Source organism: Schistocerca americana, chromosome 8 (assembly GCF_021461395.2).
Source record: "Schistocerca americana isolate TAMUIC-IGC-003095 chromosome 8, iqSchAmer2.1, whole genome shotgun sequence".
Taxonomy (NCBI): Eukaryota; Metazoa; Arthropoda; class Insecta; order Orthoptera; family Acrididae; genus Schistocerca; species Schistocerca americana.
The window spans coordinates 200,208,342-200,229,827 of record NC_060126.1 but is presented as its reverse complement, the minus strand read 5'-3'; the positions used below and the strand labels follow the sequence as shown (position 1 = coordinate 200,229,827).

The 21,486-nt window shown below is 39.0% G+C and overlaps 1 protein-coding gene across 1 annotated transcript in view; it reads left to right on the top strand.

Moving 5' to 3' along the window:
- Positions 1-946: 946 nt before the first annotated feature.
- Positions 947-21,486, top strand: part of LOC124544891 (E3 ubiquitin-protein ligase AIRP1-like) — a 34,087-nt gene continuing 13,547 nt past the window's right edge. Inside the window, exons 1-2 of the mRNA XM_047123620.1 lie at positions 947-1,031; positions 19,446-19,558. Of these exons, the coding sequence (XP_046979576.1) occupies positions 999-1,031; positions 19,446-19,558 (146 nt within the window). The 5' untranslated portion in view covers positions 947-998. The remainder of the gene's footprint in view (positions 1,032-19,445; positions 19,559-21,486) is intronic.

Sequence of the window (21,486 nt, the reverse complement as noted above, 5' to 3'; positions counted from 1 at the left end):
CTGTCAGGGAAATTGATTTCACTAGAGAAAGTCGCTGAAATTTCGGGTATTCTATAAGGGAACTTCAAAAAGTAAGTTACAGATTATTATGGCAAGCTGAGTAACTTGCTGCATTCTGTACCACACTTCACAGTGGCAGATACACTACATTGTTTTTCAGCACAGCCACCAATTGTCGGGATGTTGTAAATCGTTCAGTTCCTCGACAACAGAAATCAGCCCCTTGGTCACGGGACCAATCTTGAGCCACTGTGTCAACGCCCTCATCGTCAGAGCATCTACGATAGTTGTAAATCGGTTCCACGATTGCCTGGATATTGTCTGTGGTAAATCTCGATGGGCTTCCTAACCGATCAGCATCACCCAAGTCTGTGCGGCATTGATCAGGTTGTTGGCACCATGTCACTACAGCTGGTTGTGACGTTACGTTTGGACCATGCGACGCCAACATTTCACGGTGAATCTGTGTGCAATTTAGACGTTTTGCCCACAAGAATGGTACTGTCCCGCTTACTTCAGCTTTGGAGTAAGTTTCCAGCTGTCGCGACATTTAATTCCCACGTTGTGATGCACCTGTTTTCCGTACCGCAGCAAAAGTGATTCTTAAGGAAACCCACAACATGAACTCTCTTCTGACAATACGCCACTCTTGGGTAATGGTCTTCATGGGATGACATGTTGTTAACTTTTTGAAGCCCCCTCGTAGGTGACTCCACGAAATTGGAGACACAGGGGCGTTTAGAATCGTTGTTCGTTGACGAAGGAAACGTATTATCATTTTAATATAAATCAGTTGAGATTATGCTTCATAAACAGTCTGTTTTGTAGTCGCATAGGAAAGGTAAAGAAGCACATTGAATTGTTATATTTCTCGCTTGTCAACTTCGGTCCGCACGCTGACTTCGGGAATCTTCGTGTTAACCCGTCGAGTTCTCAGGCTCCAAGACCGATTCTCGTAGTATGATTGTGAGTGTGAAAAGTTAGTGTGAGAAATTGTCATGTATCGTAGCTACCATTCACACAGAAGCAAGGTAGACTTTTAATTTTTTTAAATAAAAATACGGATCGTTATTTGAACTTGCATCTTTTGTACAACAACATTAAATATCCAGGATTCTCAATTCCTTTGCTAATTTCTCTTCAGTTTAGTGCTTTGCTTACTGTCTCACAAAGCATTGCTCACAGATAGCAGTGATCATGGTATGAAAAGCATGTGATTTGAAACATGGTGGATCATTTGCTATCAAAGTCTATTGATGTTACATTTCAGTGACAAGAGTTCGAAGCGTATTCCTGCTGTAACTTCTCATGTAGTTTGTTACCGTATCCCATAGTGGCATGGCATGGAATGGCGGCAGCCCACGCTAACGATGGGATATCTAGGGGACATAAGCTTAAGCATGCAGAACTGCAGATAAAACTGCAAATATACTATTGTTTTGTAAAATTTTTGTACAGCATTCAGAACATCTTGATGACGATTCCGCAGCTGTTGTAGTGGTTTTGAAGGAAACGTCATCAGTTGCACTTTTATTTTGGACTACTATCAGTTTCGACCCCCAAGGCCATTTCTAGTAACATGTCAGGGGTCCCGAGACAGCATTGAACCTTAAAGGACCGAAACTGATCGTGGATAAAATATTGTTTTATATTCATGTTTCAGTATCTGGATGATTATTTAGACACAAACTGCCTCAGGTACTGAAGAATCTAAGTCATCGGTTTTCCAGTTCTGTTTCGAAATGCCTTATTTTGACAGTAAGGCTGAAAAAATCCTACAGCAGAATTGTTTTTAACGTCCATAATCTGGCGCGGCTCTCTTTGCCTTTGTTGCTCTATGTAGTTTTAAAAATTGCGTAAAATCTTATTTTTACCTCTGTTCTGAAAAAATGAAATTGCGTCTGCTCCTGGCGTGAATATTCAATGCTCACGACGAAATTTGGCTTACTTATGTAAAGAAAATACTTCGGAATGTTTTCAGAAGTGCCTTGAGAATGTGGATGTAAATGGAAAGTTTCAGCATTTGTGCAAAACAAACACAGATCCCTCACGAGGAAATGCGTTTCGAATGCATGTAAAAGAGTCGCGTAACACGCCCGTGAGGCGGCCGCGTTCTAAAGTACCGATTCTGATTAGAGAACAACGGCTGACGCCTGCGCCTGTCTTAACTATGCCGGGTCGCAATAAATTGCAGTTGATGCCATAATAATCTTGTCCAAGTCTAGACCATGCTGTGCGAGAACTTTACCTTGGGGCGGCGCACTTAAAAAAAGGACACAGTGGACATCTCCGTATGTGATAATTAAAAAAAAGTAGATATCGTTTTACCCCAACGTACTTTTACCCACAGCACAATAATACTTTAAATCGCTTTTTGAAGCATTAACTAACAAATTAACGTTTAGAAAACTTACCGTGTAGACTATTTTCACGTACATTACTTTTTAAACAACGCCAACTAGGCTGACATAAGGAAAATCAGCCATAAGGACATAGTTCCTGCTATATTCAATACATTTCATATCTGCTTTTCTAAACTGTTCGTACGATAATGCAGTTAATCAAACATTTACTGTTCTCTGTAGTACTGTTAGTCCAAGATCAGGTCATGGAAGAAGACATAATGCAACGTACTTTGTCGGCTCAGAGTTTTGCCACTGAAGAAATTAATGTTAAAGTTTGGCTGCCTCAGAGGCTCTCTTTTTAACAGTTGTGACATAGTATTACAGAATTATTGTAAATTCATTTATATTAATTTTTCTTTATTAATCCCAGCTGAACTTTGAACAGTCACTAATAAATGATGTGGCAACTCCAGAAGAAGAAGAGAGAGAAATCATATGTGCCCATGAAAACTTAGAGTAAAACTTGCCCATATATATTACATAACTTTTTCAGCAAAATTCGGGATATCAATCTGGAAAAACTTGGTGAGACTAAGTGGCTATCCTATACATATCCCCATGGAAATATATCTGACCGGCAGCAGAAGTGGTTGTAAATGAAGTTGTTTCTCCCTAACTAGTATTTGCATACTGCAGAGGAAATCTTTTTATGGAAAAAAACTGTAAATAACCATCATATGCTACATTTATAAGAAGAATCCTCTATAGTATAGGAGTAGTCAAAGAGAGATTACTGTAATCTGTATTTGTGAAAACATTTCCATTTTGTGGCAGACGTATTTTTGTAAACCCTCGTCCCCAGTTTTTTAAAGGCCTTGTCACTATTGCTGTGGAGGCCGAATGTTGCCATTGTTGTTACAGTACGCCAAGTTTGAGTGTTCGTGAAATGGCTTCTGGTGCAGAACACCACTAAGACAATTTCTACCTGGCCCTATTACACAGCTATGCCCCAAGGTCGGGTAACAGGATACGAGAGCAAAGGTTCAACAACACTCCAACAAATTAGTAACAAAGTCACACAAATGAGTTAAAAAGGTGAACTTATCTTTGTGACTTGTCGAATAATGAAGCCTGCAACACTGTATGTATGTGGCTAAGTGCTAAGTACATAACAAATGCAATTTACAGCAACTGTCTGTTCACTTCTAAGAGTTCACTAAACAACGTTCCATGTCTAAGTCAGTCCTGGACGATGATCTATAACCAAGTCGGCGAGAGCTGCTCTTCTATCATCCAAGTAGACTTCTGTCCATTGTTGTCTGGTCATTAGCAGATTGTACTCGGCCAGTAACTGGCCGAGGCAAAGTTAATATTTTCATCCTCAGCACTGTCCGTGGTGCTGGTGGAACTTGCGCAAGTGACGAGTGTCTTTGGCACTGGCACCAGCTTGCATCTTTGCACTTGTGGTGCTTTTGCTCTGGCTGTGTCTTGGTTGGAAGACACAGCACATCTAATTTCTATTAGAAGATTGTTAAAAGTTTATACCTGTGTACTTCCCTTCTTTCTGCGCCAAAGTGAGATTCACTAAAGGGGTAACTAATTTAGAGATACCCATTAACAGCTTACAGGCTATAACTAACTATTACACTAGAAACTTCTTGATGATGACTATTCATGATCATATCTCCAACCCACATGTTAACAAGAGGTACATTGTATTCCTCTGGACCCGAGTCACTGTTTCATTGGACTACTTAAATCATTTAAGGATCTGTTTGGCTGACTATCCTGTTCCTTCTGGTGGAACCATATTAGCGTGATATCCTCTGCATGTGGGGACCAGTGACCCTGTAGGCTAGCTTCATTAACTCAGGTGATCACATGAGTGACGTGGTGCAAATTTTGTGGAAAAATAAGGCTGGCTGATGACCCAGTTTTTATTGGCAATCAGCTAGCTACATATATTTTTTTCTTAGTAACAGTCAGATCTGGATTGACATACATACCAGGTTGTTCCATTGTGAAATTTGCCATGCAGGAAAGATCATTATGATACTGAAAAATGATCTCCTTACTTTACAGAGATTTACCGTTTATTGCAAGATGAAGACTGTGCAGTTTTTCAGACTGAAGCTTGGTATTGGTGTAATCGACATGAGTGGGGATACCCATGTAATCATGGGGGTTGCAGAATTAAGAATATTTTATAGGGTGATCTCAGTGGCAGTATTTGTGCCCATAAAATGTACATCTTGCGTTCCCTTGCCCTTGTTGCTGCAACACACTGATCAGTGAAGATATTCTACTATTGTCATATAATGTAAAATAAATAAGAAACTTGACTGTTTACATTAAGGAACTGTTTGCCATATCTTATTAGTGCAAGGCTCTCTTAACCTTGAACTGTGTCCCTACACTGTTGTAAGTTTAAAATCAATAACCTCAGTGGCAGTGGATGAGCAGTTAGTATAATTGAACTTATGTTCGTTTCTTCCACAGTTTAAAACATTTCTGCATGTCATTTTCCTTAAGGACATGCAGAAGCTCCACAGTTTTTGTGTTCTAGCAGAGTGCTATTGTAGACTCCTTGTTAACTGTTACTGTACTAAGCTGATCGAGAAGCCTGGAACTTGCCACAGTGAAAGACAGAATTCAACATTGTAAGAAATTTTGTTCTGGTACACCTGGACAGATATGCATCAAACCAGTCTCACGACTGAAGACCATAACAACAACAATGGAAATTGTAACAGAAGAAGCTAGACTATTTACATTGGACACAGGCACTTTTGCTTTAGAAGGATTTCAGCCATCTTGTGCTGTTGAAATTGTATACAATTGTAAATCGTTTCCTCATAATTCCTGTGAGGCACAAGACCAGTCACTACAATTTCATCTTGGTGCTAACTCATGGGATCACTTACTATGCACCTTTAAGTAATTCTGTCTAGTCGCTGATGATGTAGGAACATCATCTTTATTAATTTGTAATTGTGTTTTTATGTTGTCAATATTTATTGTTTTTAGTTACACAGTCATTGTTATGGAAATTATCACTTATGAAGAAAGTATTCAAAGAAAGGAATTTTACATTACACTAGGATAATTCTAAGTGATAAGCAGCTTGAGAGCAACCATTGTATAATTGCTGACACAAAACCAATGTTCTCTGAATTTCTTCAAAAATTTCTTTAAGAGCTACATATCTAATCACCAAATCAAAGATGTATTAGACAAATTCTTGTTGTAGTGCTTGGTACAATAGTGTTGGGCAATCCAAGAAATAAGAACTATGTTCTTAATTACCGTGTGTTTATGATGTTCTCAGGAACTGATTTTGTAATTCGAATAGAACGTCCCATAACATGACCTATTTCTCATTGTGGTTCGGCTCATAATGGTAGCAATTGAGAACAGTTGGTTGCATTTCTAAAGGCTTTGTTTTCTCTACGATGTACGTTCATTTCAGTTTGCTCCCAGCTTCTTCTTAATACAGAAATTTGAGGAATAGCTTTCATATTCTGTTAAAAGTTATGATAAAAATACTGGAATTTTTATGTTTCAGCTTATTCTAGAATGAAATTCTCAAAATTCGTTAACCTATGTCACGGAAGAAAAAATGGAAACCTTTTCTCTGCAAATAAATGTCGGCAAAATTGTAAATTAGGAATCAAACGTAACTCTAAATGAACTTTAATTGTAGTGAAGCTGTCCATAAAGTATGTAGCAGGTTGATCGAAGAGTAAGGGGAGTAGTATCCTTATACCTAATGCTAATAATGAAAGGATAGGAATTGCATTATCAGAAAGCGAATGATACAGCAATAAGGGAAAGAATAAAGTTTTTCTTCCCTTCCCTCCACACCACATAATTACAGTGATGTCATGTGAATTTGTATTAATGAAACTGTGTTCAGCTGTGACCAGGGTTTGTCATGCAGTACTCTCGTACATTTCATGAAGCATAGTATACCACAAAAATAGTTGTTTATTAAGTCTATTCAAAGCAGTACACTTGCAGTTAGTGTTAACAAAGTATCTTATTCCCAAACTTGGGTACACAAGTGATCTCTCATAAGATACTCTCATAAGAGGGTTAGCAAGAGACTTTGAATGAGAGGGGGATTGATTATGCATTCAAGATTTATGTTCTCTTCCTTTCCATTGTTAATTTGGGTTCACAGAATTTTCCATTCGGCGTATTCCTAGAAGCTGTGGTTGGCGATGAGATTTTTCTGCTGCACTTGCTCTGATGTCAAAATGTTGGCTGCTGCAACCTAATTGCTGCCCTTAGCCCAACAAATACATCAAACAGAAGATATAAAATTTCACACTAAGACAAATGTCATATGCAATCAGTACAAGAATGATATTAGAACTTGATGTGTTGACTCATTCATACTCGACATTGAGGGAGCAGAAATTTAAGGGTGATAACTTTCACACATATATCAGGGTTTTTAATCTCAAAATTTCTGCACCCTTTCATAGTTTCATTAAAATCTTGTTTGAAAGGCAGCATGATAAAGATAAAACTAACTGCAGAGGCTGAGGAAAATTTTATACATTTACATAAAACTATTTTTTTAGAGGCACAGCAGATAACTGTAGACACAGTTTTTCTTGACTTCCAAAAAGCATTTGGTTCAGTACTATATCAGCACGTACTAATGAAAGTGGTATCGAACAAAATCTATGATTGGATTGGAAATCAATTGGTAGCTAGAATGTGGCATGTTCTGTTAGACAGTGAGTTGATGACAAATATATAAGTACCTTCAGATGTGCTCCCAGGGAAGCGTGTTGGTACCTTGCTGCTCATGTTGTGTATTAATGACCTGATAGATAATGCTAATATTGCTAACCTCAGGCTTTTTTAACGATGCAGTTATCTACAGTGAAATATGATTTGAAAAAAAGTCTGCATAAACATTCAGACCGTTCTTGATAAGATTTTAATGTGGTGCAGAGATTGGCAACTTGATTTAAATGTTCAGAAATGTGCACTTCAAAAATGCAAAAAAACTGTGCCTTAAGACTACACAGTATCAGTGAGACATAATTGGAATCAGTCAGCTCCTACAAATGCCTGGGTATAACATTTTGTAGAGAGATGAAATGGAATGATCAATTTGGCCTCATAATATGTAAAGCAGGTGACAGACTTCAGTTTGGTGGTGGATTGCTGGGAAATTGCGTACAGTCTACAAAAAAGAATGCTTACAGAACACTTGTGCAACACATCCTGAAATATTGCTTACAAGTATGTGACACATACCAAATATCATTGACTGTATAAAAAGAAGGGCAGCACACATGGTAATATGCTTGTTGTTTGACCCACTGGAGATATCATGGAGATGCTGAAAAATGTGAATAGGTGAACACTTGAAAATCGACGCCAGCTATCTGACAAAAAAACACTTACAAAGTTTCAGACACAAGTACTAAGACAGAAATCTCGTAGGACCTGTGAAGACAAGATCAGGCTAATTACAGGATTCACAGAAGCATGTAAGCAATTGTTCTTTCCATGTCGAGATTGCTATTGATATGATCTATCAGGTTATTAATATACTACACATGGACTGGATAGAAACTGTAGTACATGATAGAATAGAAGTACCCTTTGCCAAGCACTTCATAGTAATTTGTAGAGTATAAAGTGGACATAGACAACATCATATCCCACATTATGGACACACAGGTATGCTGACTACACATCAGAGAACAAATTATTTTACCCATGTGGCAGGTTGTGTGGTTGAATCACATGGTATTCCCAGCAACCAGCCTGTACTTAAATGAAAACATTTATAATGTGTGTTCAATTCATTTGATCTTTCTAGATAAAGTTCTTGATTTCTTGAAGTTATCTGTTCTGTTCATCACTGTGTGGGTACAGCTCCACCATTTAGTTTTAGTTACTCCTGGAGGACATAGGCAGTGTCCACCAATACACCCATTATTATTTCACCTACAAATAATGAAGTGAGGTTGTAGAAGAAAGCAGATAAAATAGATTATGACTATTTCCTCCCCCATTATCACCACCACCACCACCACCACCACCACCACCACCTCCATATCCATTGCCATTATTTCATGCTGATAGCCAGTGTCTAGTGGTGTGACTTTTTCTCAGTCTCTGTGGGAAACAAAGTGAAAGTGGAATATAAGGAAAAGAGAAATATTACATAGACATTTATACTCTCCAAACTACTGTGAAGTGCATGGCGGAAGCTATTAGAGTTTTTCCCATTCCATTCATGTAAGGAACAATACTAATAAAATTCCTAGAACCATCATTTAAAGCCAGTTCTCGAAACTTTGTAGGTAGGCTTTCCTGAGAGCACCTACGTTCAAGAGTCTGCCAGTTCAGTTTCTTCAACGTCTCTGTGGCACACTCCTATGGATGAAACAGATCTGTGATCATTCATGTTGCTCTTCTCTGAATATGTTCAATATCACCTAGGAGTATTCTGGGATGCACTGCGCGAGTGATTTGTAAGCAATCTCCTTTGTAGGCTGGTTGCCTTTTCCCAGCATTCTACCAATAAATGGAAATCTACCTACCACCTGCTGTATCCATGACTGAGCATGTGTGATCTTTCGCCTTCATATCCCTACAAAATGTTACACCCAGATATTTGTATTAGTTGGTGGATACTAATTGTGACATTGATATTGTAGTCATAGGATACTGCATTTTCTTGTTACATGTTTCAAATCCGGATTCTTCTATAGACTTGGCTTTTACTGTCTGAGGTTAAACCTGGAAACCTGGTGAGTTCATACTAAAAACAAATTTTAAAATTTGTGTTACACGACATAGTTGAACCATTCAGTGATGTATGGAGGTAGAGTGACAGTCATGCCTGTTTGGTAATCCACCTCCCACCTCCCCAATGAATTTTCTGTGTTGGACACTAAGTCCATGCATGAACACTGTAACACAAGAGTCTTTACTGAGAGGAAAATGATCTTACCTTCTCCAGTTGCCACCTGTCCTCCTTATGTGTACAAAGTACTACAAGGTATAATCAATAACTGTTTATAGAATGAAATTTTTCACTCTACAGCGGAGTGTGCGCTGATATGAAACTTCCTGGTAGATTAAAACTGTGTGCTGGACCGAGACTTGAACTCGGGACCTTTGCCTTTCGCGGGCAAGTGCTCTACCGGCTGAGCTACCCAAGCACGACTCTCACCCCGTCCTCACAGCTTACTGGCAGAATTAAAGCCAGGAAGTTTCAACTGTTTATAGTGTACCACAGTGGTATAGGGGAAGTCAACACAATCGGTTTGATAAGGGACACTTGTAGTTTGTCAGGCTGGGAAACAACCTCAAATTGGCCAACAAAAGATACCTAAGCTGCAGTGCATGCACATTGCTTGAGATTTTGAATACACTCTCACAGTCCTAAGCCACTGGCTTAGTAGATTGTACTTGTTTGCAACTTATTTCTTTTTCTTGCTAAAATCATCCTTGAATATTAAACACACAGCACAAATGCATGTCCACTAATTCACTGACTGTGAATAATTTACTTTGGTGCCACACTTTTTAGTGGCTCACTCACCACGAGAGGGGATAATTCGCAGTTTGTGCTGCTAACGGGAGAGCTTAGCTTGGACTTCTCCATGTCTCTCACTCTTTGTAAGGATATTAATGGCATGAAGGCAGAACATTATGCTGCACCATTGCCCACAAGTACATTGTGACTCAATTTTAGGTTTGTTTCCTGATTTGATAGACCACAAGTGTCCTCTCAACTTCCCCTATACCTATACCTATGCCACTGTGGTATGTAGCAAAAAGTTATCGTTTACTCCCCATATACAGAGTGGTGATGTTGCAGGCTTGTTCACAACATGGTTTTATTCTGTAAAGCCTGGTGAAAACATTTTGCCAAATACTTGCTTACACAGAGAAATATCTATCAAACCAAACTGTCAGGAGGCAGTTTACTAGTTTTGATACATCATATTTTAATTGCACAACTTTATTATTTTAAGAAACAGATTTCATTTAATCTAGCTGAGGATGTACACACTCTTTCAACCAATAATATGAGTGTTATTTGCTTTAATATTTTAATCAGTTTTTGTACTTCTCCATTATTTTTATATATTTATGTACCAAAGTGATAGGATCATCTGTGTTTTTGTGTGATTTGTCATTTATTTGGCTTTGCATTATATCTTTAGCTCATTCAAAATGGTAGACAATAAAATCTATGGTTAAAGATATAGTTCCATTCAGCCAGAGATGATAGGTGACAGTTTAATTGTGCATTGCATAGTTGCTGTATGTACCTACTGCGACCAATCACATAATGCAATTATGTTTATGTTTCTATAATAGCACCCCCCCCCCCCCCTATGAATCATAGACCTTGCCATTGGTGGGGAGGCTTGCGTGCCTCAACAATACAGATAGCCATACCGTAGGTGCCACCACAACAGAGGGGTATCTGTTGAGAGGCCAGACAAACGTGGTTCCTGAAGAGGGACAGCAGCCTTTTTAGTAGTTGCAGGGTCAACAGTCTGGGTGATTGACTGATCTGGCATTGTAACACTAACCACTAAAGGGCATGCAGCATTACTGTATGGTTAAATGATGATGGCGTCCTCTTGGGTAAAATATTCCGGAGGTAAAATAGTCCCCCATTCGGATCTCCGGGCGGGGACTACTCAAGAGAAAATAGTTATCAGGAGGAAAAAGAAAAAACTGGCGTCCTACAGATCAGAGCGTGCAATGTCAGATCCCTTAATTGGGCAGGTAGGTTAGAAAATTTAAAAAGGGAAATGGATAGGTTAAAGTTAGATATAGTGGGAATTAGCAAAGTTCGGTGGCAGGAGGAACAAGACTACTGGTCAGGTGAATACAGGGTTATAAATACAAAATCAAATAGGGATAATGCAGGAGTAGGTTCAATAATGAATAAAAAAATAGGAGTGCGGGTAAGCTACTACAAACAGCATAGTGAACGCCTTTTGTGGCCAAGATAGACATGAAACCCACGCATTCTACAGCAGTACAAGTTTATATGCCAACTAGCTCTGCAGATGACGAAGAAATTGAAGCAGTGTATGATGAGATAAAAGAAATTATTCAGTTAGTGAAGGGAGACGAAAATTTAATAGTCATGGGTGACTGGAATTCGATAGTGGGAATAGGAAGAGAAGGAAGCATAGTTGGAGAATATGGATTGGGGGGAAGAAATGAAAGAAGAAGCCGCGTGGTAGAATTTTGCACAGAACATAACTTAATCATAGCTAACACTTGGTTCAAGAATCATAAAAGGAGGTTGTATGCATGCAAGAAGCCTGGAGATACTGACAGGTTTCAGATGATTATATAATGCTAAGACAGAGATTTAGGAACCAGGTTTTAAATTGTAAGACATTTCCAGAGGCAGATGTGGACTCTGACCACAATCTACTGGTTATGAACTGTAGATTAAAACTGAAGAAACCGCAAAAAGGTGGGAATTTAAGGAGATGGGACCTGGATAAACTGACTAAACCAGAGGTTGTACAGAGTTTCAGGGAGAGCATAAGGGAACAATTGACAGCAGTGGGGGAAAGAAGTACAGTAGAAGAAGAATGGGCAGCTCTGAGGGATGAAGCAGTGAAGGCAGCAGAGGATCAAGTAGGTAAAAAGACGAGGGCTAGTAGAAATCCTTGGGTAACAGAAGAAATATTGAATTTAATTGATGAAAGGAGAAAATGTAAAAATGCAGTAAATGAAGCAGGCAAAAAGGAATACAAACATCTCAAAAGTGAGATCGACAGGAAGTGCAAAATGGCTAAGCAGGGACGGCTAGAGGACAAATGTAAGGATGTAGAGGCTTATCTCACTAGGGGTAAGATAGATACTGCCTACAGGAAAATTAAAGAGACCTTTGGAGAAAAGAGAACCACTTGTATGAATATCAAGAGCTCAGATGGAAACCCAGTTCCAAGCAAAGAAGGGAACGCAGAAAGGCGGAAGGAGTATATAGAGGGTCTATACAAGGGTGATGCACTTGAGGGCAATATTATGTAAATGGAAGAGGATGTAGATGAAGATGAAATGGGAGATATGGTACTGTGTGAAGAGGTTGACAGAGCACTGAAAGACCTAAGTCGAAACAAGACCCCGGGAGTAGACAACATTCCATTAGAACTACTGACGGCCTTGGGAGAGCCAGTCCTGACAAAACTCTACCATCTGATGAGCAAAATGTATGAGACAGCCAAAATACCCTCAGACTTCAAGAAGAATAAAATAATTGCAATCCTAAAGAAAGCAGGTGTTGACAGATGTGAAAATTACCGAACTATCAGTTTAATAAGTCACGGCTGCAAAATACTAACACGAATTCTTCACAGACAAATGGAAAAACTGGTAGAAGCCGACCTCAGGGAAGATCAGTTTGGATTCCGTAGAAATGTTGTAACACGTGAGGCAATACTGTCCCTATGGCTTATCTTAGAAGTTAGATTAAGAAAAGGCAAACCGATGTTGCTAGCATTTGTAGACTTAGAGAAAGCTTTTGACAATGTTGACTGGAATACTCTCTTTCAAATTCTGAAGGTGGCAGGGGTAAAATACAGGGAGCGAAAGGCTATTTACAATTTGTACAGAAACCAGATGGCAGTTATAAGAGTTGAGGGACATGAAAGGGAAGCAGTGGTTGGGAAGGGAGTGAGACAGGGTTGTTGCCTCTCCCCAATGTTATTCAATCTGTATATTGAGCAAGCAGTAAAGGAAACAAAAGAAAAATTCGGAGTATGTATTAAAATCCATGGAGAAGAAGTAAAAACTTTAAGGTTCGCTGATGACATTGTAATTCTGTCAGATACAGCAAAGGACTGGGAAGAGCAGTTGAACGGAATGGATAGTGTCTTGAAAGAATGATATAAGATGAACATCAACAAAAGCAAAATGAGGATAATGGAATGTAGTCGAATTAAGTCGAGTGATGCTGAGGGAATTAGATTAGGAAATGAGACACTTAAAGTAGTAAAGAAGTTTTGCTATTTGGGGAGCAAAATAACTGATAATGGTCGAAGTAGAGAGGATATAAAATGGAGACTGGCAATGGAAAGGAAAGTGTTTCTGAAGAAGAGAAATTGTTTAACATCGTGTATTGATTTAAGTGTCAGGAAGTCATTTCTGAAAGCATTTGTATGGAGTGTAGCCATGTTTGGACGTGAAACATGGACGCTAAATATTTTTAGACAAGAAGAGAATAGAAGCTTTCTAAATGTGGTGCTACAGAAGAATGCTGAAGATTAGATGGGTAGATCACGTAACTAATGAGGAGGTATTGAATAGAATTGGAAAGAAGAGGAGTTTGTGGCACAACTTGACAAGAAGAAGGGGCCGGTTGGTAGGACATGTTCTGAGACATCAAGGGATCACCAGTTTAGTATTGGAGGGCAGCGTGGAGGGTAAAAATTGTAGAGGGAGACAAAGAGATGAATACACTAAGCAGATTCAGAAGGATGTAGGCTGCAGTACGTACTGGGAGATGAAGCAGCTTGCACAGGATAGAGTAACATGGAGAGCTGCATCAAACCTGCCGCAGGACTGAAGACGACGACGACAACAACAACAACAACAACAACAGTGGCACCACAGTGTTGATGGAGTTGTAGGTGGCTGTTTTTCAGTCAGTATTGATGGCAGCCTTATGCACTTTGCAGTTGAAAGTTGACAGCAATGTTGCCAGCTGTCTTGGGCTTTCTCTTGCTGAATGGAATGGTGTGTAGTCAACGGTTTGGTTAAATGATGATCACTTATTTCTGGGGGTAGTAACTGCTAGACTACCCAAAGGGGAATTACTTACTACACAAATTGGAAGTTGATTGCTGGGCATTCACCTCCTATATTGTGCAGTGGTATGCTGCACATGACAATACCAGTTAGAAATTTGTTGGTAACCAGCTTGTGAACATTTCCAGGCAACTCACTGCGCAAGTTGCCAGTGAGTGTAATTTCTCAGTTTCAAGAGATCATATTTTTATTGACTCAGCATTTAACATTAAATTGATGATGAAAGTAGAAAAACATCTGTAAATGCACATTGAATCATGTTTCTTCTTCTGCTTAGCTTGTACTTAAGCATTTTTATTATATTCTGTAGAATTTTTTTAGAGAATGATCTCATGAAAAAGAGAACACTTCATCTACTACTGAATAGAATGAAAATGGATGTGACTGTCATTGTACATTAATCTTTATGAAGGTGGAATAACGAGGCCTACATGTGTTATGCACTATTGGATTGTGGAAGCATGAATTTTTCCTCTGTCACTACGTCTTTCAGCATAACCAGTCTGAGTAATTGTAAGTAATCGCGTAGCACTGTAGCTTGCAATTGCATTAACAGAGTAGTGTGTTATGATTTGTAATTGAAGTACGTTGAACCACTATTCATCTGTTCTTACATGCTTGCTGCCCAGTGCATCAATATGGTTTGGAAGAATCCATAACTTACCTACATGTCGTCATTCTTTTGAGTCATCTCCTTTTGACATGGACATGTACATTTTGCTGTTTATATTCCAAAATATTTTTGTTGTCTGCGTAGCACTGCATCAAATAATGGTTACCCCTCGTGCAAAATACAATGAAAGTGAAACAAATGTGCACTGTTTGGTCAAGTATTTTAAACGAAAAACTTTACATAAGGTTATATTATCATTTATATCAGAATTCTCTATTTTTTTCTTTTTTTAGTTTATGCAGTCAAAGTTTTGCCTAAATACAAAGAAAAACGGAAATTTTGTTCAGAACATGAAAGCTATACTTATGTACTCTAAATTAAGTCAACACTTTCTTAACTCTGAGTAATTCTATGCCTCTGCTATTGCATTATACATCTACATTTACATCTTCACTCTGCAAACCACTGTGAGGTGTATGGCAGAGGGTACGCCCCGTTGTACCAGGTATTAAGGTTTCTTCTTAAGAGGTCTGTTCAAACAATCCCAAAACTTCTCCCAGAAATTTTTTCTATGCTTAGCTTTTACGTATTGTGCATGGTTTCCTTCAAAATACTCTCCTCCCAATTTATACACAACCCCCAACGTCATTTCCGCTTCCAGAAGAAGTTTTGATAAGTTTATTACTGAATCACGTGAAGCAGTCTGCGAATTTTCTTCTGTCTTGTCTACCTTTGCAAATCTTCATCCTTCCAATGGGGTTTTCAACTTTGGAAATAAAAGAAAGGCGTCCCCAGGGGCAAGTTCTGGAGAGGACAGAGGATGAGGCAGCACATGACTCGTGAACCATCAGACGAACTTGGCAGCAACATAATGCATTCTAAGATGCTGTGTTAGGATTTCATGACATGATCCAACTGAACTGTTACATTCTTCTGCAATCTCTTGAATAGTCAGTCTTAGATTGACACGCACAATGTCATTGTCGTTCCTGACGTGAGCATTGTCAGTAGACACTGAAGGGCATTCTGAAAGAAGGTCACCTTTAACTTTCATCTGGCCATTTTTAATCAATGTGAACCATTCATAACACTTGAGTATTGCTTAAGCACTCATCACCATAGGTTTCCTGCATCATTTCATGCCTCTCTAAAGGTTTTCTTGAATTTCACACAGAATTTAATGCAGACACATTGCTCTTCTAACTATGCCATCTCGAAATTCACAAAATGTGCAACACAACATTTTTCTCAATACAACACTGAACAATAACTAACAGACATACAATAATGGAACTTCCGGCATTTACACATTAAACACAGGCATGTGCAGGGATGTCAATCGCATTTCGCCCCCACACACCATTGGTGCAAAATTACAACTGTTCCGGAATTTTTTGAACTGATTCATATTCCATTCACATTTGGAGCACAGGAAGAATAATTGTTTGAATGCCTCTGTGCCTGCAGTAATTATTCTAATCATATCCTCACAATCCCTATGTGAGCAGTACATAGGGGTTGTAGTTTATCCCTGGAGTAATCATTTAAAGCCAGTTCTTGAAAATCCCAGTAAACATACTGAATCACAGTATGTTATTTAGTAATTCTATGCAACACAATGAGTTTCAAATCTGTGTTGTATCGCTTACCCTGCAGTTTGTCCGTATTGATAAACTTGACAATTTTCATTTTTTCACTAAAAAATTGAAAATCCAGGCTGGAATAATGACAATATTCGAAAAGGGTAGATTGCTTCTCACCATATAGAGGAGATGTTGAGTTCCAGACAGGCACAACAAAAAGACAATTAACACACCAGCTTTCAGCCAGAAGGCCTTATTCTGAAATGGACAACATACACACACATTCACGCAAAACAGCTCACATACACATGACCACTGTCATGGCTGCCAAGGTCAGGTTGTGAGGAACTGTACATGATGGGAGAAGCAGTCTGGATTGTGGGGATAAGAATGAGCCTAGGGTGGGGAGGGGAAGGGATGGTAGTGTAGGGACGGGGAATGATAAAGTGCTGCTTATGGGAGCATATGGGAACAAGGTGGACAGAGATAGGTCAGCTGGGTGCAGTTGGGAGATCCAGAGGAGGGCGGGGGGGTGGGGAGGAGAGAAGTTAGTAACTTTGGGTGCAGTTGGAAGTTGGAATTGAAGACTGTGTCGTACTAGAGTGAAAACAGGGAAGGGGATAGGATATGTGGGTGAAGAACTATGATTACTGAAGATTGAGGCCAGGAGGGTTACGGGAACATAGAATACATTGCAGGCAGAGTTCCCACCTGCAAAATTCAGAAAAGCTCATGTTGGTAGGAAGGAGGAACCACATAGCACAGGCTGTGGAGAAGTTATTAAGATTAAGAACATTTTGGGCAGTGTGCTTAGCAACTGGGTGGTCCAGCTGTCTCATAGCCACAGTTTTGTGATGGCCATTCCTGTGGACAGACAGCTTGTTAGTTGTTATGCCATCGTAGAAAGTCGCACAGTGGCTGCAACGTAGTTGGTAGATCACGTGACTGCTTTTGCAGGTGGCCCTGCCCTTGATGGGGGCAGGAGATGCTTGTGACAGTGCTGAAATAGGTAATAGTGGGAGGATGTATGGGGCAGGTCTTGCATCTATGTCTGTTGCAGGGATATGAGCCATGGGACAAAGGTTTGGGAGCAGAGGTGGGATAGAGATGGACAAGGATATTGTGTCAGTTCGATGGATGGTGGAATACCACTGCGGGGGGATGGTGAGGATAGTGGGTAGAACATTCCTCATTTCAGGGCACAACAAGTAGTAGTCAAAACCCTGGTGGAGAATGTGATTCAGTTACTCCAGTCCTGGGTGGTACTAAATCATGAGGGGAATGCTCCTCTGTGACTGAATGGTGGGCGTTGGGAGGCAGTGGCTGACTGGAGAGATAAGTCACAAGAGACCTCTTTCTGTACTAGGTTGGGAGGGTAGTTACAGTCTGTGAAGGGTTCGGTGAGTCTCTTGGTATATTTCAAGAGAGATTGCTTGTCACTGAAGATGTGACAGCCGTGAGTGGCTAGGCTGTATGGAAGGGACTTCTTATTATTAAATAGATTGCAGCTGTCGAAGTGGAGGTATTGCTGATGATTGGTAAGTTTGTTATGGATAGCGGTAATGATGTAGCCATTTTTGAGGCGGAGGTCAACATCGAGGGAGGTGGTTTATTGGGTTGAGGAGGACCAAGTTAAGCAAATAGGGGAGGTGTTGATGTTCTGGAGAAATGTGGACAGGGTGTCCTGATCCCTAGTCCATATCATGAAGATGTCAGCAGTGAATGTGTACCATGTGAGGAGTTCAGGATTCCGTGTGGTTAGGAAGGATTCCTCTATATGGTCCATGAATAGGTGTGTATAGAGTGGTGCCATGTGGGTGCCCATTGCTGTATCACAGTTTATTTTCACTAGTTTGTCATAATAATCTGGTACAATAATTTACTGAGCAGTACTTTGCAGCAATGTCTGATGTACAGGTGATCAATGATCAGCTATTTCTTTCACAAGTAAACATCTTATACTACTCAAGAGTGTGTACGTAATAAAACTGGAGAAACATGTATTTCACAATCACATTTCAAGTGATGTGAAGTGATCATGTGATAGGCCAACCCAGCTCTGAAACAATGTACCTAAAATTAAGACAATCAAACAATGGAAAATCTAGGATGTAACAATATTATAAAAAGGGTAGTTGCTAATTACTGTATTGCAGATACGCTGAGTCACAGATAGGCACAACAAAAAGACTGTCACAAAATAAGCTTTCAGCCAACAAGGTCGTCGTCAAAAATACACACACACACACACACACACACACACACACACACACACACACACACACAAACACTTACGCAAATGCAACTTCTTACACATATGACTACAGTCTCAGGCAGTTATCTGTGACTCAGCATCTCCACTGTATAGTGAGTAGCAACTATCCTTTTCATAATATTGTCGTATTAAGAAAATTAACAGTGAAAAAGAAAATGCACTCAAAAGCATTAAAAAGTGCAGGTATTGTAGAACTGAAGATCAATGTAAAGGAACTAATTATGCCTAAAATTCATTCTCTAGTATAAAAATCCAGAACAGCTCTGGGTAAGAACAGTGATTTGGAGAAAAAGCAGTAAACAAACATTTATTGCACGCAAAAAGGCAGATTTCAAACTGCCATGGCCTCGGAACTCATTACCATCTTCGTTAATAAACCATGTTATTAAAGTACTAGTTACCAGGCAGTGATTTAACATTGCCTTGCTTTGACTTCTTAAAATACTTTCTTGTGAATCTGGGTTTTCTCCCCTATTTATTCTGATAGACTGATAAATACGTTTGAAGTATAAAAAAAAATTATCACAAATTATCTGAGAGACTTTGTCATAGATATAAAAATGTTGGTGGTGAAATCAACTAGCCATAGTTTTGAATATAGTTTAATTTAATACTAGTTTTTGTGTATGATGCTGTTGAATGTATGGGAATGAAGCAGAAAATTGGGTTATCTATTACACTGTGAGCTAATGCTGAAATCTATGATGAAATAGTTCATATTTAATTTACTTTCCAAGTACCATGCTGATGCCTTCATAAGAATGTACTTGCTCTTACTACATTTGTGTTCCCTTTTGCAGAAGGTTATAGCTGATGGCATTATGATACCCAGACACTCAAAACGCGTGGCAAGAACTGTACCAAAGACAGTTGCATTCATTGATCTCACAGACAGTCCTTCAAAAATCAATAAGTAAGTAATCACTACAATAGGCGTTACTTAATGTTCAGAGATAACCATAACCTTCCTGCATAAAAGGATGAAATAGCTTTTCGAATTTATTTATTATGCTGTGGGGTTAGGTGTGAGACCCTATTTGACGCACATTCTTAACAAGTCTTCAGATGTAACTGCATTTTGTTTTTTTTTTCTTTCATTACTATTGCAAGGCATGCATTTGTAAGCTTTATAGTTCCAGAAATATATACAGTATTTTCTCCTCTTTGGGTGCATACCTAGTAATCTGTACTGCTATGCATGATATTTGTATAGAGTTTCTACAAAAAATGATGAAATACTGTAGACCTGTAATAAAATAGATTGCAGATTGCGTTAAGTCAGAATGTGAAAAATCTGGTGTATGTGTGTATGTGTGTGTGTGTGTGTGTGTGTGTGTGTGTGTGAAGCAATTCCTGGGGCATTGCAAGTGCTACCTACAACTCCTTCTCAGAAAAGAAAGCTCACACTGATGGTACACACTGCTTGCAAGACACAAGACATGCTTCCTCTGCATTACTCCTCTCTGTGGCAGCACTTCTACACGCGTACTCTGCACTGCCTTTCAAAATACACCAAGTTAAAATGTGTACCCTATACTTAGTGTTTGTAAATCGGTTGATTAACGATCTCCTTATAGAAACTGAAAGATTTCAGGCTGTCTGCGCATTGTGTCCGGCCACTGCTAATAATAATAATAATAATAACAATAACAATAACAGTCGTAGTAGTAATAATAATAATAATAATAATAATAATGTGTAGGTACTATAGCAATGTAGTAGTCATTACATAGTTAGTTTTATTATGCTGTCTATTAGTTCATTTATCTGTTGAGAGGTAAATAATGAAGCAATTTTTGGTTCATTGTGGGAACTACCTACATCTCAGAGAAGATGTTTTCATGAGAGATTTAAGGATGTGTGACGTGTCTCAGTTTTACTGTCGTAGATGCATGGCACAAAGTATGCGTGTAATGGGTGGACTACCTGAGGAAGATATTATTACATTTGTTTCAGAAGCTGTAACTTCCACCTCATTGTCACACATTAATGTCAGCATTTGAAAAAAAAATGTAATTATTGGTAGTGTAAACAGTATTACAGTCATGAAACAGCAACAAACGGTGTTTTAAAAAATATTTAGTATCGTGACCCCTGAGAAAACTTCATTTTACCCCTTAAGGTGTTATTAACCCTAGGTTGGGAACCACCAGTTTAGGAGAAGTTTGATAATATTTTGCATGCTACTGGCAAAAGTGATACTCTTCTAATCGTTGACACTTCATTTTGACTCCTGTCTTACGTAATCGGTGGATTAATGCTATTTTCCACTGTCCTGGAATCTTTACCATTTTCAAGATGCTCTCAGAAGGCCAGTGCAGATCACTAATACTCTTTGGTTCTGATCATTTCAGTGATTTTGCTGTAATTGAGTCTTGCTCTTTTGTTTTTGAGTGATTTGTTTGCTTCATGAATTTCTACCTTTATTGATGGCGGCAAATCTGCCTCAAGATTTTCTGGTATTGCTGGAATTCCAATTTAACTGTTGGAACTATACAGTTTTAAGATCTTGTCAAAAAATGTTACTACTATTTCACAATTTTTCCTGTTATTTAACCTTGTTTTACCATTATTATCTTTGAAACAAATACTAGATATCCTTCAAGTAAGTGTTTAACAGTTTTGTAACAATTTCTAGCATTATTTTTGCTGTACGTTTCTTGATTAGAAGTCGCTTGTGAGGAACGGTGTCAAAAGCTTTCCGAAAATCTAGAAATACGGAATCAACTTGAGATCCCCTGTCGATAGCGGCCATTACTTTGTGCGAATAAAGAGCTAGCTGCGTTGCACAAGAACGATGTTTTCTGAAACCATGCTGATTACGATCAATAGGTCGTTCCC